Genomic DNA, 17,999 nt, shown 5'->3' on the forward strand with positions numbered 1-17,999 from the left:
GAAATGTCTAATAGTATCCCACACAGCATGTGGCACATTGTAGGTGACGCGATGTTGCTGACAGACGGACTGCTACAGTGTCTGGCCTTTTAGGGAAATTAGACTCTAACATCAAGGTAGGCCCATTAGAGGAAAGTGTATTCTAAGGCTGTGGAGCTGTTGGCAAACCTGAAGCCAGAGCCCAGGTCTCCTGACTCTGATGAATGAAACATCTCCTATTCTGGTTAACTTTTCAAAAATGGCAATTTATTAAGCAATAATGGAAGTTGTATAATGCTCAGAAATTTTTCTAATTTAATCATTTAAAAACATTGGCAAGACTAGATAGAGTAAATGTAGTTTCCATGAAATAACTATTTACCAAAAGAGAAAGGACAAAGAAAAGGTAAGATCAGGAGACTTGACATCTGATATTTAGACAAAACATAGCTTTCTACCCCCTCAGTCCTTTACAGTCTCTGGTTTAAAAGCCTCAAGGCTTCAAGGTTGCACACTGTCTAAGGAAGGAAGCCCAGACACCTCAGCCTGGCACTTCAAGCCCTTCCTATCTAGCCCTGATCTTTTCAGCCTCACCTCCCATCATCACATTTACCAGCAGTTGACAGGTAGACAGACTGCCCTGTTTAGCTTGTCCTGAAGACCTCCTTGGATTTTCTACATCTCTGCTTTGGCTGTTGCTCCCTTTGCATGAAATGCATGTCCTCATCTTCTTGAAGATCAAACTCAAGGCTCCTCCCACTTTGAAACTTCATTGAACATCTCTTTAAATATGAGCTTTTCCACCCTCGAATTTCCCAGGAAATTCCATTTTTAGTTGCTCAAAAGGAACTTGCCACATATTAATTTGTACTAGTAAGAGTAGTGGCTGCTGCCATTCACTGAGAATTTACTAACTACTAGTTACCAGTGCAGTCATCTCAAATGTTAGCTGTTTTAGTTATATGAAAGATACTTCACTTTGCATGAATTAAAAATGATCAGAGGACAAGGCCACAGGGCAATGCTCTGTGATAACATTTATGCAGGATAAACCTACACAGAAGGAAAAGCTAAAGGTGTGTGTGATCAAGATAACCCTTTTCCTTTTCAGCTATGTCTAAACAACTATTGATTTTCCCACTTTGTAACTTTCTTGCAGGGATTCCAGCCAAACAAGAGGTTTAATGGGCTCATTATTCTTCTCTACAGCAGCCCAAACCAGATCCACATTCCCACACGGGCACCGTCAGCTGATGCTGAGCAGTGGCGTGCTCCTCAAGTACATACGTAGAATCAGTGTCCTTTTCTTTCTTCCGTATTCCAAAGGCCTTCCTTGTACGTTTTTTCAATCCTGTGGGAAAACAACAAAAGGTCAGAAAGTTTATTTTCAAATGTTCCTAGCAACATTCAAGTGAACTATTTTTAAAGTTGCAGCACATTAGTTAAATCTGAATGTTCAAAAAGCCATGAAAGTTTCTTCATGTGTATGCATGTGTGTGTGTGCGCGCGCATATGTGTAAGACTCATTCTCATATTTTTCAACAGAGTTTATCAAGGACATTGCACTGTAAGCTCTTAGCACTATAAGCAATGTAAGAATATAAAAATAGGCTTCCCTGGTAGCTCAGTGGTAAAGACTCCACCTGCTAATGCAGGAGATGTGGGTTCGGTCCCTGATTCAGGAAGATCCTTCATGCTGCGGTGCAACCAAGCCCGTTTGCCACAACTACTGAGCCTGTGCTCTAGAGCCCTGGAATCTCAACTACTGAAGCCCTCACCTAGAGCCCATACCCCCCAACAAGAGAAGCCATTGCAATGAGAAGCCTGTAAATTGCATTTGGAGAGTAGGCCCGGCTTGCTGCAACTAGAGAAAAGCCCACACAGCAATGAAGACCCAGTGAAGCCAAAACTAAAGAAATAAATAAAATTATTTCTTTAAAAAGAATATAAATAAATGGAAAGGAGACCAGGACCAGGTACAGAAAAGTTGGCAAACTTTTCTTAGATTATTGTTATTCATTCTCCAAATAGGCACTCTGCCAAGAAACCCAATCACAGATTTAGAACAGTCATTTCCAGGTTAGACGTATTCTTGAGAACAGGATAGTTCCAAGACAGAACTCATGTAAACCACACGAGAGAGCCACATTGGCCTGACACATCCTTGTATCCATATTCCCAATTCATCCTTTTCTACTTTCTCAATTTGGTGGCTTTATTGGATTCTCTGAACATACTACAACATTTGTACTCCAACATTTCTTTTTTCCTTGTTTTTGGTCCTTACCACTGGCTGAAATGCTTTTCCTATCTTGTTGATATTTAGAACTTCCATACATGCTTCCAAGGCCCCATCAACTTCCACCTCCTTTGTGAGGGCCTCCTAATGCTAGTGTAGTCAGAAACCGACTATCCTGTCGGTTTCTCACATTTTGCTCTTATATGTATTGACTTAGCAACTAAACAACAATGATGTATTATAATACAACAAATTACTCCACTTATTAGTTCCTATGTCAGTTTCCCTCAGACTGTAAGCCTTTCTAGGACACAGCCCAAGGATATGCTCTCTATATCCTCTGCACCAAACACAGGAACCAGAGAATATTTGTTGATTTAAGATTTAAGATGTCGTGCTATTGGAATAAGAAGGCTCCTTTCTTCCATCCTAGATAAACCAAGCCCAATCTTGTATCTTGCATTCTTGTCCTATCAAGGTTCCGTCTGGGATTCCCTTCTCCTCACGTCCTGTAGTTACATGTGTGGCTTGCGTTTTTCATGCTGTGTGTGTTCTCAGTCGTGTCCGACTCTTTGATCCCATGGACTGTAGCCGGTCAGACACCTCTCTCCATAGGACTTCCCCGGCAAGAATACAGGAGTGGGCTGCCATTTCCTCCTCCAGGGAATCTTCCCGACCCAGGATTCAAACCTGCATCTCCTGCATTGCAGGTGGATTCTTTACCTCTGAGCCATTGGGGAAACCAGTTTCTCATGTTAGTGAGTCTTATTCAGATATATCATTGCCTATATCTTCAAAACCTCAGACTTGTTACTGGTGGTTTGGAAATTTTTCTTCACAATTTATATCTGGAAAAGTCACTGATGTTCAGAATTTGTTTGGCACTACCAGCTGGATCTGGAGAAGAAAATGGCTCCCCACTCCAGTATTCTTCCCTGAGAATCCCACAGACAGAAGAACCTGGCAGGCACAGTCCGTGGGGTTGCAGAGAGTTGGACACGACTGAGCGACTGCCCCTATCGCCACCAGGTGGACTGGGCGTCCCGGGCGGTGGGTTGGGAAAATCCCCTGGAGGAGGGCCCGGCAACCCACTCCAGTATTCTTGCTGGAGAATCCCCATGGACAGAGGAGCCTGGCGGGCTACAGTCCTTGGGGTTGCAAAGAGTTGAACGTGACTGAAGTGACTGAGCACGCACGCATGCTCCAGGTGGATCACAGGGAAAAACACTGACAAAATCAGAGATTTGATGTCATCTTCTAACATATATGAATCAGCCCAGACCACTTGGATGATCTGAGTCATTCATTATCTGACTCTCCAGATACTACTCAAATATAATCTCCAAATGCCTCTGTTTGTCTAATTTTGCATTTGAACAGTCATTCCATTTAAGAGGTTTAGGTCTTTAAAATGTCAATGTTTGTTTAAAAAAAATCTCCTCCCACATTAAGCTGTTCTGCGTTACTCTCCACATGAGGTGTTCACAGAAAACTTACTGACATTTAAACTATCCACCCATTACATTTAGGAATACCTTCCCTCTGTCATTTTTAATTCTGAGTGTGAGAAACTTCTCACCTCTAATTGCCTTATCTCCTTATAGGGACAAAATTATCATTTTCTTCCTATAATTTTTCTTGAGCTTTAAGTCTCTTCACTGGCTTCTCCATGCTTCTAATTCAGCTTTGGGGGTCCCAGTGTGTGCTATATTCACTGGTCAAGACTGGTTTTTATAGGATTATAAAACAAATGCTATTATTATCTTATGTTTTCAAATTACTTTAGTTCCTGTAACTTGACCATGAGATAAGAGATAGCATGTCCTACCAAACAGATGAGAAAATACAGACAAATTCCAGTAATTCTTATATTAAATTAGTAACAGAACAGGCAATAGAAGTTTTTCATAGACTCTGTCCTGTTTTTGACCACCAAATTTGGATAATAGCCAATATGAACTAGGTCATGAACGTCATGAGTTGTCCATTTTCCAGTGAAAAGTGCTCTGGCTCAGGCTTCAGGAGACAGAGTCCATCTCCAGCATCATTTCTAATTGTGTAGATGAATATGAGTTACATTTTTTAAAATATTTCCATCTCTCAGTTTACAACAAATCAGCCAGCAACAAGGAATGAAAGAATTTGCACATGTTCGCAAAATGCAATGCCATTCTGTAGTTTTAGTTTCAATGAAAGTCGTATTTCCCATATGTAGAATACATTCTCATATATGGAATATATATAGAAATACACCAGAGGTGTGACAGTCCAGAAAAACAAAACTAATCAAACTGCTGAATAAGAGAAAACACTGAAAATTTTTACCCCTTGAAAGATGGAAAGATGTGAGAAATTTAGAAAACTATAAAGAAAATTCTGAAAGATGAAAAAATATGAAATATAAAAGTTATTCATATCTTAATAGCTGTTTGAGAAGACACAGGAAGAAACAATCATACCAAATTAACTAAAAGTGAATGGAAAGATGTTGTCAAGTCTTTTGAGAGTTTATTTAAAAATATTCAGAGCATGTACATGTCCACACTGCTATATTTAAAATGGATAACCAACAAGGACCTACGATATAGCACATGGAACTCTGCTGAATGTTATGTGGCAGCCTGGGTAGGAGGGGAGTTTGAGGGAGAATGGATACATGTATGTGCATGGCTGAATCCCTACCATGTTCACTTGAAACTATCACAACACTGTTAATTGGATATACCCCAACACAAAAGAAAGTTTTAAAAAATATCCAAAGAAATTCTTCAAAAGAGAACAAGGATAGTCAAAAATCTTATAGTAGTAACAAGCTTAAGACACCACATCTGGTAACATAATAAGTTTAAAAAACACTATATTCAATGATTTTTTTCACTTCTGACTCCCAAACTACATGAAAGTTTTAAAGTGAATTTCTACAATATTATTATCCTTAGGATAGGTCAAGAATTTTTGTCAATTATTCTTTACCAAAAATGGAAGGGAAAAGATCAAATGTCTTTGAGAAATGAAGTAATTAACTTTTCCCTTGCCAACGTCTAAACAAAGATTTCTAAAGAGGAAGAATTTTAATGTTCTGATGATCTGAGGCTAGGACAGTCCTCTTCCAAGCTCTGGAGCTAAGAACATCCTCCCACGTGCATGCAGAACTGGGTCAGGCACACGGAAGTCTGGCCTGTGCCTGCAGCCTCTCTCCACCTCATTTAGATTCCTTTAGCCTCCTCTGGTATTATGGGAGAAGCTAGTAAAGTCTGGGAACTACAACAGCAAAATTTAAAAATAGACTGACTTTGAAGATGGTAGGAAAGCTTATTTCAAGATAGGTAGTCCTGGATATGATGTTACAAGGTAATGAAACAGCAAAGATGCAGAAACTGACAATAGCGATAGCACAAATGTATAGAGTAATGTTTGTAGCTACAAAACTGAGGTCCAACCTACAGGCTGGGTGCCAGCTGCTTCGCATATGTTGACTCATTTAAATTTCTTACAAGCCTTGTGAAAAAGTAGGTATTTTCTTTGCAAATGAGGAGCCTGAGGGTTTACCTGAGTTAGGTTTTATCTATCATCATCTCTAGGGGTGGGTATTGGAGGTTCTTTACCCACGGATCCCCAGAGTTCTGCTGGACTGTGTCCTAATTGTCTTTACATCCGCTCCTTGGGGGGCAGTTTCATTCATTGCTCTATCATGGTTTCATTTTCCATCTATAAGTAGATGAATCCTAAATCCTAAATCCGTAGGTCAGACCCAGTACTATTTCCTGAGCTTCTGGATATACAGTACTTTTTATCATACTCAAGCTTCTACAAATAGGCATCATATTTCTTTGAAAGCCTTTAGGTGCCACCTTGTACATATGTAATCAAACCTTTAAAGGCATGTCTAATCATTTACAAGTATTTTCTGAATAAATCCCCCTTAAAAATGAAACAGTTCTCCATGAACAAATGAATTTAAAAAAAATGTGGGGTACCCATACAATGTAATATTATTTAAAGGAATGCAGTACTGACACATGCTACAACATGCATGAACCTTGAAAACATTATGCTAAATGAAACAAGCCAGATACAAAGAACCACCCAGTGCATGAATCCATTTTCATGAAATATCAAGGGCAGGCAAATTCATTGTTACAGAAAACAGAGGAGAAGTTGCCAAGGGCGAGGAAGAGGGGAAGAGAGGAGTGACTGCCTAGTTGGTAGGGAGTTTCCTTCTAGGATGGTACGAAAGTTCAGGAACTACAAAGTGCTAGCGGCTACTCAACACTGAGAATGTACTGAATACACTTTAACATGGCCCAAATGGTAAATTCTATCATGCACATTTCATCACAATAAAAAAGAAACAGAATAATTCAAGCCAGATCATTCTGTGACCAAGGGGAGGAAGATAGGAGCGAGCAAAGAAGAAGAGAAAGAGACAAGGCGGATTGGCTTATAAGTTTGGGATCTTTTTTTTTTTTCCTTTTTATTTATTTTTGTGCTAAAGTTGTCAATATTTAGTAAAGAAACTGGGAGCTATATAGTCACAAATCTGTCTTCGTGATGACCTTCACTATCAAGAAACTGGTATGTCCATGACAACTGATAACTACAACTAAACCTCCAACACTTCTTTCTCATGTAACAGATTTTTACAAAATGCTTATCATGAACACATTTTTAATGTTCCTTTCAGCTTTTCTCATCGGATCACAGTGTTATGTTAACCCCTACTAGATGGTAAGCTCCACGAAGCTAGCCACACCACTATGTAATAGATGTCTGTCTTTATTTTCATTGCCCCATAGTGGTTCTCAAATAGAATATTCCCTAAAATAATTCATTCAATTGTAATAACATAGAGAAATTATTTCTCATCTCCTTTTCAAACTGTACATCAGACCACTGGAAGCTTATGAAATCAATTTGTTAGGGTGAAACTTTCACTCAAAAATGAAATAGAAGACAAAAACTAAGTGTGCATTGCCTGTAAAAAGGATGAAGACTATATCATGAAATTCTTGGTCTCAGTTATGTGAGTGGTCAATGTTTGCAAACAGGGTGACCATATAAAATACGTTTCTTATGATAGCTCCAAAATGTATGAAAGTGTTTAAAAATAACTTTAAAAAGTCTTTTAAATTTCAAACACAAATGACTGTGTTCACTAATGTTCTTCTCTGAAATGTCTTTGAACTAATTATATTTTTAAATTAGATACCTTAGAACTTAAAGATTCTAGAATACCTTAGAATCTAAAGATACCTTAGAACTTCCTGACTTTGAGTATACAACTCTGCAGGTGAAGAAGAAATAGTACAGCAAAAAATTACCTTTATCAATTTTCTTTTCTCTCAGGTATAACTGTTCTGTAGGGATTCATTAAGTAAACACTAAATTCTAAATTTAGCCTTTAAATGTTACACAGAAAATAGAATTTTTAAGAAGGATCTTCCAAAAAAGAATTTGGCCTCAATACTCTGTTTTATCTTAGATAAAACATCAAAATCTGATACTCAAAAGAAACCACAGAGTTTTTGCTTGGTTAGCTTCATGTCTCCTATTTTTAAAAATTACTCTTGAAATATTAATACTTTTCCCTAAAAAGTAAAAAAAAAGTATTTTCCCTAAAATACTTTTCCATCTTTAGATGGACAGATTGAGATAACAGTCCTGGAGCTGAGATCAAAATAGGAGAAATCAAGGTGTAAGCATCCTGTAGGCAGTAGCTGAGGACTAACCGCACAGAACACAGAAGATGCTGCTCTTCACCAGAGATGCTGTCATGCCATACGGGAGTGTAAGTGCAGAGTTCTGCCAGCACCTCCTCCTTTCTCTCCTTGTACTGAATTCTTACCATCCCACTGCTAGCTGGTAAGACAACGAGAGGTCAAAGGTGGAGTGGTCACCATCATCAGCATGTTGGTGGCAAGTTGGTTTATCTCCCAGCTATCTTAAAGGGGCTGGGGGAGGGGAAGAGATGTGGCACTACTCTCTATTACCTTTCTCATTCATGTTCTGGTGGCTCAGATGGTAAAGAATCTGCCTGAAATGCAGGAGACCCAGGTTCTGTCCCTGAGTTAGGAAGATCCCCTGGAGAAGGGAAAATGGCAACCCACTCCAGTATTCTTGCCTGGAGAATTTGGACAGAGGAGCCTGGTAAGTTACAGTCCATCAGGTCACAGTCAGACAGGACTGAGCGACTAACACTTTCATTTTCCACTCATGTCACAGTCTTGCTTACATACTGCTTTCACTAACAGCTCTTAACTATGGTGTTAAACACCCCATATAAGCACATTGCTTTTAAAATTGTTGAAAAGGTGGCACTTCTGGGGATCATGTTCCTGGGGTATATCTGGTCCTTCTGCTTCCCACCCCTCTACAAACAGTGCTTTTGAGCAGAGCTTGGACAAGAGAAAAGGCTTGGGCACAAGGCTAGCTCTAAGAGTGACCCGGAGCTTTGGAAGAAAGAGGAGCACTGGAAGGAGGAGAGGGTGGCAGTGACAGTTGTTTAAGGTCGGTATGTAAAACACAGTTCATAGAGGAATGCAAACCATCTCATCTGCCTCAGAAGCATGAAGACACAGCCCCCAGAAGCAGGGTAGAAGGGAACAGAATCCATGGCTTACTTTGGAATCAAAGATCTGGGATCATATCTCAATTTGACTTCTTACTGGCTGTCATTTGCAGCAAAACCTACAGACACTATGAGAGGAATTGTGTTCATTTCGATATAAGATTCATATCTCCACAGGACATGAGGTTTGGAGGAACAACCTTAGTTTTTCTCTCTGTAATCCCAGAAGTGAGGGAAAGACAGCACTAATTCACTAGGTCCTTCAAATGTGCCAGGCACTAGGCTAAGCTTTTTTCAAAATTAGCCAACTGAGCTATTTAAAATACTAAAAGATGATGCAGTTAAAGTGTTGTACTCAATATGCCAGCAAATCTGGAAAACTCAGAAGTTGCCACAGGACTGGGAAAGGTCAGTTTTTATTCCAATCCCAAAGAAGGGCAATGCCAAAGAATGTTCAAACTACCATACCACTGTGCTCATTTCATATGTTAGTAAGGTCATGCTCAAAATCCTTCAAGTTAGTCTTCAACAATATGTGAACCAAGAAATTCCAGATGTACATGCTAGATTAGAAAATGCAGAGGAACCACAGATCAAATTGCCAACATCAACTGGATCATAGAAAAAGTAAGAGAATTCCAGAAAAATATCTCCTTCTGCTTCATTGGCTATGCTGAAACTTTTGACTGTGTGGATCACAACAAACTGGAAAATTCTTAAAGAGATGGGAATACCAGACCACCTGACCTGCCTCCTGAGGAACCTGTATGTAAGTCAAGAAGCAACAGTTAGAATGGGACATGGTACAACAGACTAGTTCAGAATTGGGAAAAGTGTCTGACAGGGCTGTGTATTGTCACCCTGCTTATTTAACTTATATGCAGAGTACATCATGCAGAATGCCAGGCTGGATGAATCCCAAGCTGGAATCAAGATTGCTAGGAGAAATATCAATAACCTCAGATATGCAGATGATACCACCCAATGGCAGAAAGTGAAGAAGAACTAAAGAGCCTTTTGATGAAGGTGAAAGAGGAGAGTGAAAAAGTTGGCTTAAAACTCAACATTCAGAAAACTAAGATCATGGCATCTAGTCCCATCGCTTCATAACAAAAAGATGGGGAAAAAACAGAAACAGTGAGAGACTTTACTTTCTTAGGCTTCAAAATCATTGAGGATGGTGACTGTGGCCATGAAATTAAAAGATGCTTGCTCCTTGGAAGAAAAGCTACGACAAACCTAGATAGTGTATTAAAAAGCAGAGATGTCACTTTGCTGACAAAGGTCCATTTAGTCAAAGCTTTGGTTTTTCCAAGTAGTCATGTATGGATGTGAGAGTTGGACCATAAAGAAGGTTGAGCACTGAAGAGCCGATGTTTTCAAACTGGGTGCTGGAGAAGTCTTAAGAGTCCCTTGAACAGCAAGGAGTCAACCAGTCAATCCTAAAGGAAATCAACCCTGAATATTCATTGGAGGAACTGACGCTGAAGCTGAAGTGCCAGTACTCTAGCCACCTGATGCAAAGCGTCAACTCATTAAGACCCTGATACTGGAAAGATTGAAGGCTCAAGGAGAAGGGAGCAACGGAGTATGAGATGGTTGGATGGTATCACTGACTCAGTGGAGATGAGTTTGAGTAAGCTCCGTGAGATGGTGAAGGACAGGGAAGACTGGAGTGCTGCAGTCCATGGAGTTGCAAAGAGTCAGACATGACAACAACAACCCTCTCAACAAGTACAGATGTTATTACTAACTCCTATGGTATGGACTAAGAAATAGACTCAAAGTGATAAAGTTCCTTTTCCAAGATTATCAAACAAAGAAATTAGGTATGATCAGGATTTTGAGCCAAGTCTGTATGTCTTTAAGGCAAGCAACCTCTTATTGGGTGGTCCTGATGCTTCTTGCAGTACCCAGGGCAATGCCCAGTACGGGGTGGACACACCATCCTTGTTTGTTTAACACTTTTTAAAAAAAGTCACTGAATGTTTGTATAATTAAAACAAAAATCAAGCGGCTTTTCTGGATTTTTGCTCTCTATATTCCATTAATGTTAGTTTTTTGATATCTGTGTATATAGAGGTATCAGGGGAGAGGAGAAGGAGCCCTAAACTGCATGGGGTGGACCTATCTGAAGGCATGTGCATTAAGGCAAGGAACAGAGACTCGGGGAAGCAGTGTGGTGTGACCTCACCACATTTTTAGGTGAAGAACATATATAACAGCACATTGAAAAGCTCAATTTAGTCCAAAACACACCAAATAAATAAAAACCAAATAAACGTAATTTTTTTAAGTACTTAAGATGTTTCAGGAAATCTGTCAGGAACTTCCCTATCTTAATACAACCTTACAAAGTAGGAGCTATTATGTTATTGATTACATACCATGGTTCATGAGGAGTGACTGGAGCCAGGTCACACAGGTGGTAATTGACAGACCACATTCAGAGTCCCCTCTGCCTGACTTCAGAGCCCATGCCCTCCATATCTTTGGCATATCTTTCTGTTAGTTCACAATTTGTTTTGCCCTCTTGTCAAAAACAAGAGCAAAAGCAAACACAAAAACTTAAATTTTTTTAAAATTGAAAGATTTTTAGGGAAATTAGGCAGGACATTTGTTAAGCACAAAGACTGTATTTTGCATATTTACATCTTTGTGTGCTGCCCAGTGAACATGAGACCCAATAAATGTTTGCTAAATGAATTATTTCTGTGATAAACATGAATTCTCAGCTTAAGTCTTTGTCAGCTTGAGGGGTTACTCAAAGGTGAATCACATGTAATGGAATTACTTATTTTCTCCAGGAACTCAGGCCAAACATTTGGTCTCAGTAATAAAAAACAGGCAAATTTAATTGCCCTGGGCATAATGCCGCGTATTGACAGCAACTCTCACTGGTAATATCTATTCATTATGATGGCCACTGTATTTCTGTCAGGAAAGATTAAAATACTTTGTGTATTAGCTCTTCCTCTAAGTTTTAAATATAGGTAATATAATCCAATTTAGATTCTTTGTCTTAAGAAGTTCTTACAGAAAAATTTAAGACCAGTTAAGAAGAAAGCCAGTTCCTCCCATGATTTTTTATGATATTTATGATTTTCAGCATCAAGACTACTGCCTAAGATATGGGAGATGCTTAATATAAAGGCGAGTACCAGGGAATATGAAGTTCAATGTCAAGTTCAATGTCAAGCAGTACTTGGCATAGTCAGTTAACAAATGTTTGTTGATTGATCTACGCATTTGCCGTTTTAACCCAAATTATTCAAAACTGGTGGGCATGTGCTCTTCAGTCTGAATGCTTTACCTTCATTTTTATGTGACTCAAAGGAAATCCAGGTGATCTTTGTACTTGGTGAGTACAGAGCCTCTTTATAAAATAGCACCCTTTCATTCTGAGCTGAGTCCACTCTCAGAAATACGCACGTTAGTGACACACTCCATTAGAATTGGATTGCAAAAGAGGCTGATGTGGATGGCACCTTGAAGATCAGGTTTGATATATGGGAGTTCAGGTTAGTGCACTAAAATGGAGATGACCCTAAGACAATTAAGACTTTAAGGGCTAAAAATAATAATGATTTTTAAGGAATATGGACATGGTGACATGGAAGAAAATGTTGAAACAAAAATGGTCATGAAACAGGCTTGCCACAAAAGGACCTAGATTTGCTATGTCAATATCACGGCAATGAAGGAGTTGAGTGAAAATGGGAAGAATTTTAAGTAGGTGAACAATTTCCATTAAGCATTAAACATAGTAACAAGGTGAGCTTTCCTGGTAGCTCAGTGGTAAAGAATCTATCTGCGATGCAGCAGAGGCAAGTTCGATTCCTGAGTCAGGAAGATCCCCTGGAGAAGGAAATGGCAATCCACTCCAGTATTCTTGCCTGGGAAATCCCATGGACAGAGGAGCCTAGCAGGCTACAGTGCACAGGGTCACAAAAGAGTCAGAAAGGACTTAAGGATTAAACAACAGTAACAAGATCCATAGGAAACATATATAGTTGTAAAAAAATGTAGGAGCTTTGAGCTCTGAAAAACTTTTGTTCAAATCCCAGCTTCACTACCTCCTGGGGCAAATTACACAACCTTTCTGAGTCTCAGTTTTCTCATCTATTACAAAAGGTATTTGTAAAGTTTCAGTGGGTGTAAAGGCTTTATATCTCACCTAAAATAAATATTGTACATTATTTTATGCAGATTTCTCTTGCTTTTTTTTTTGCAGTTTTGATAGTTACAAAGCAATGAGAAATCAGCTCTTCTAACAGATTACTTAAAAGTAACTAAATGACTGACTTCAGCACTTACAGCATCTCCATTGCTCTATTCCTTTAAAAATAAAAACATAACATCAAATCTGAAAATAATCAAAATTTCAAAATCTCAAGGTTTTCCTGGTTACAGCTATGAAAACCAAACCAAGATCAAGAAATGGAATTTACTGACATCTATCATAAAATATCTGGAGATATTTTATGGAGAAGGAAATGGCAACCCGCTCCAGTATTCTCGCTTGCAAAATCCCATGGACAGAGAAGCCTGGCAGGTTACAGTCCATGGGGTAAGAAAGAGTTGGACACAACTGAGCAACTGAACACACACACATCATAAAAGATGGGGGGGGGGAGGATTTAATACTCACAGTAAGAAACACAACTATCTCCTGAAGCAGGAAAATACTACATCATTGGTGAAGGCTTTACTGTGTGCAAATCTATTACAAACTAATCCGCTGGTCATCCCAGCATGATTGAAAGTAGGCCAGTGTTATTCTTACTTGGGTTAGCAGTATGTAGGATTTGTTTTCTGCTTCTTGCCGGATAGGAAGAATAATACTTCAAGCAGTAGTGAAATTAATTTGACCTGTCCCATGAGAACCTTGTTCTGTAAATGATTTTCCTCTTATTCTCTCTCTCTCCCTCACTCTCTCTCTCACTATATCCACTGACACTCTTCTCTCCCTTCCATCTCCAGTCCCTCCTCAGCCTGATAATGACATGTAGACAGAACTGAAGTTAATGATCCTGCACAGCATGACTCTGGTTTTCAGGCATAAACAGAAAAATTCAATTGAATTGTAATTCACCAAATATCATTTGCAAAAAACTCCATTTTCAACGAGAAAATAAACCCAAAAGCAAGCAAACTGCACAATAACAAAAATACTTTTCATATTCTCTCTCTTTTTTTTTAATATTTCATCCAGAGAGAAAGGGGCAAGTCCTTTGGTAAAATCTCTATAAATTTTTAGTATATATGGCATTTAGCACTGTGAATTAAATTCTTCAAAGGTGAATTTTAAAAAGAAAGCTGGAACATGTCCTACACAGAATCATTTTGGTTTTAATTCTAACCTACTACTTGGAGGCAGAGAGGTAAACAAAGGGAAAATTTACATGGCATGGCCAACTCAATACATCACAGCTATTAGCCAGCTGTATTTAGTGAGAAACCATGGAGCCTGCTTCTAAAAAGGAATGCAAATGATTTAAAAAGTTAAAAACACATAAATATGGAGTTATTTTTTTCAAAAAAGGTCAGTTATCAGAGGAACATACACAAAATAAAGGTTAAAAGGGAACTAAGTTCAGAATTTAGGTCTAATTTCTTTTGAGAGGTCTCTGGAATACATGTGGATTGATTCTGTTTCTAAGATTTATACTAACAATAGTCATTATCATCAACCACCTATCCATTCACCGATCTGTACTTCTGTCCGCTCACTCACCCATCCATCCATCCTTTGGCTATAATTTCCAATAAGTAATAAAGTTCATTGTCATGAAATTATGCCTGTTGGATAATATAAATCTATCAAGTTGCAATGAAGACCTGCTCTCTTTTAGTCTGTTCTCACTGGAGGTAGAAAATATCAAGTCAATCCTCTTGGAAAGTTAACTCTTGGTAGGTATGATGATTTATTAAGCCATTGCCTCAGCATCTTGGTAGGCTAAGCAGTCATATTATTGTTCCCGTGTTTTATTTATGGATCTTATAATCTAATCACTTAAATTCATGTCTATTGGTCTACCAATGATTTTCTGATTCTAGGTCCTCATATTTACCTAGGAAGCTCAGATGGTAACTTTTCCTATCACTAGTCAGTATTCTCTTCACCAATAACTCTAGCCTTTTATTAAATGCCCAGAGTCCTGCTAGCTTTCGAGTATATGGAATCACCATCAGAAGATCTCATCTTCTCATTTGGTGGTTGATAGAATAGGAATGTACTAGACATCTTTCATGTGCCATGGATGCTTCTGGACTAGAGATACAGTATCTAATATGATGCTTGAATTATGTGAGGTCAAAGATCAGTTACTAAAACTTTAAAACACCCTCCTTCAATTAAGTACTTGTCATCCACTTTGGCATCTCCTTGCCAATTCATGGATGAGACATGCGTGCATACCTGTGTGGTGTTTAAGATGAAGAGTGACACGAGATAGGATGTCAGGGGCCAAATTATACAGGCTCTTGAAGGTCAAGTTAAGGACTTTAGATTTTAAAGTGCAATGGGAAGACATTGAAAGCATTGGAGCAGGAAAGTGACATCATCTATCTTTTTTTTTTTTCCTACCAGCAATGTGAATTGCTTAGTACCAGAGAGCTCCAATAGTAATTTGTATAATGGTCACTGCGATGTGCTAAATAAATAAGTTGTCAATTCTAGATCATTAAAAGACACAATCACATTGATTTACCAATTATTTGAAAACCAGCATTAGAAGTGGGTTCTGTTTAGGAACTCTAAAATATTTATCAGAATAGCTGAATATCTGAGCATTTCTCACCACTAAAGAGTTTACCATTTATGATAGTATGTAAGCATACCAAATTTGACAATCCTAATTGAGATTCAAACTAATTCAGAGCCTTGAAACTAATGAAACCCCTATAACTCCTGAACTCAAACTCCCTGAATATACTTTACCATATTGCTTCCTTATATGTGAGTGGGCAACATAGGTGTGTATAAATAAATATATAATAAAAAAATATATATATATGTAAGAGAGAAAGAGAGATCAAGAGAGCCAGAGAGATAGAGAAAGCCAGAGAGAGAGAGAAAGAGCATGCACAAACTATTTCTCATGGTGTTCTAGAATACAGAATTTTTTAAAGTTTGAGTATGGTTTTTTCCTATGCTAAGTATATCTCATTTCTCCTATGCTAAGTATATCTCATTACTTTCTAAATATCTAGAACAGTGTCATGAATCCCTATTTGGCTGAATAGCATTCCCCCAACAATCCGGGTCACATTCCCAGTGACACTAATACCATTTCAAGCTGAAATTTGGCTTTCAGCATTTTGATTACATTTTCTGCTAAGTACTCTAAGAAGACTTTTCGATTTATGAGACTATAACCTCAAAGGCAGAAGAAGGTAAAAGGTGACTTTAATGACAATAAAGAAACCAAAATAAAACAGAAAAAAGTCATTAGAAATGGGTTTTATAGAAGAAACACCACGATCCAAATGCCGAGTCTGAATTAAGTTAATTATGTGGTACTTTCCACAAATGTATGTTGTTCTTCCTGGAACAGACACATTTACAAGGGTAATTCTATGCGAAATTCAAAAGTTTGCTAGCATCCTAGTTAGTCTGCCCCAGATATTCCTCCTCTAAAATGCCTTTGAAAAGGGTGTGTGGCTCCACACTCATTTCTGCAGTCACCTAAACACATGCACACTCCCTGTCCACACCACCATTTTGTTTATGTAGAGCCTGTTCAATTTCCCCTCCCCAGGATTTAAGCAGAATTAAATCTGCTCTGAAGTTACCAGAAGACAGATCTCCTTGCTTAGGCTGGCATTTCAGACCTGATCTATCATATTTCTTTAGTTTTATCTGTCACTATTACTCTGTAAATAGTCTGCTCTGCAATCGAATGAAAATTCTTCTCATTCCCTAGACAAGTGTGCACGTCTGTGCCCTATGTCCTAGCTTCTGTTTTGAAGACTCTCTCTTTGAACCACCTTCTTTTTAACCAGTAACCACAGAGACCCAGCCATCCTCCAGCTGCTTCAGAAATACCCCAACACACCTGCAGGAGGGTCTCCTCCAGAATTATTTTTTTCTCTGGAGTTCTTCTAAAACTTGAGACTTCATGACAAAAATCATCCAGCTTTGCCACATAGGACGGTTTGTGTGCATGCTTGCTCAGTTTGCATTGCCTTTCTTCTTTTGGAGTTTAAGCTGCATGCGGACAGGATCCACTTCTCACTCATCTTGTGCCCCATCACTGAAGCTAATTCAGTGCCCTGCACACAGCAGGTAGTTCATTAAGTTTCATGAATTGAGAAAAGGGTTCCAAGTCAGGCCAAGGCCAAGTGTCAGAAAAAGATCTCCATACCTGCTGGATATAAGCAACCAAATCAGGAACTTTTAAGTTAAATTCCTTCCATCACTGAGAAAAGAACCTCCACCAAACCTCCACATATTCAAGCACACATCAAAAATACACCCAACACCCTAGAAAGCCAGCAAAGTAAATGAAGAAGTAGAAGCAAAGGTGAAAGAAGATATTTGAGTGTATGTACACAAATATGATTCATTAATACTTGTGTGGACTTCCCTGATGGCTCAATGGCAAAGAATCTGCTTGCCAATGCAGGAGACATGCGTTCAGTCCCTGGGTTGGGAAGATTGGGAAGACATCTTGGAGAAGGAAATGGCAACCCACTCCAGTATTCTCGCCTGGGAAATCCCATGGACAGAGGAGACTGGAGGGCTACAGTCCATAAGGTTGCAAAAGAGTCAGACATGACTTAGTAACTAAACAACAACAAAAATCACCACACTTGTGTCTTCAACACAGAAGAGATCCTCAGGCTCCCTCAGTGCCTGTTCTCTCCTATTTTAAGGACAGAGGTAACATTAATCTACTCTTCCAGACCTGCAGGGAAGCAGCCAATTAGCACAGGTCAAAGAGGAAAAGCTAAGCACCAGTAGCAATAGCAGCCGCTTGAGAGGAAATGGCACATCACACTCTTCAGAAAATGAGAGGGCTTTTATCATCAGGCTACCAGCCCAGCTATTTACAACAGAGTCTGTTAGTTTTGTTGAATTCCAGAACAGGGCATTAAGTAGTACTCTAAACAATGATAAACATAAAAAGCACTTTTTAAGTTGTCTTAAGAAGTTACAAAACTGTTACTTCCCACCATCAAAAATGGGTTAAATGATGTTTGATGATC

At 38.8% G+C, this 17,999-nt stretch overlaps 1 protein-coding gene across 7 annotated transcripts in view; it reads right to left on the reverse strand.

Annotated features, from left to right (window-relative positions):
- Nucleotides 1–17,999, reverse strand: part of SGIP1 (SH3GL interacting endocytic adaptor 1) — a 228,277-nt gene that overhangs the window by 128,594 nt on the left and 81,684 nt on the right. For all 7 annotated transcript variants that reach the window (XM_043877668.1, XM_043877667.1, XM_043877665.1 and 4 more), the window contains exon 3: nucleotides 1,267–1,330. In XM_043877668.1, the coding sequence (XP_043733603.1) occupies nucleotides 1,267–1,330 (64 nt within the window). The remainder of the gene's footprint in view (nucleotides 1–1,266; nucleotides 1,331–17,999) is intronic.

The sequence above is a fragment of the Cervus elaphus genome, chromosome 20 (assembly GCF_910594005.1).
Source record: "Cervus elaphus chromosome 20, mCerEla1.1, whole genome shotgun sequence".
Taxonomy (NCBI): Eukaryota; Metazoa; Chordata; class Mammalia; order Artiodactyla; family Cervidae; genus Cervus; species Cervus elaphus.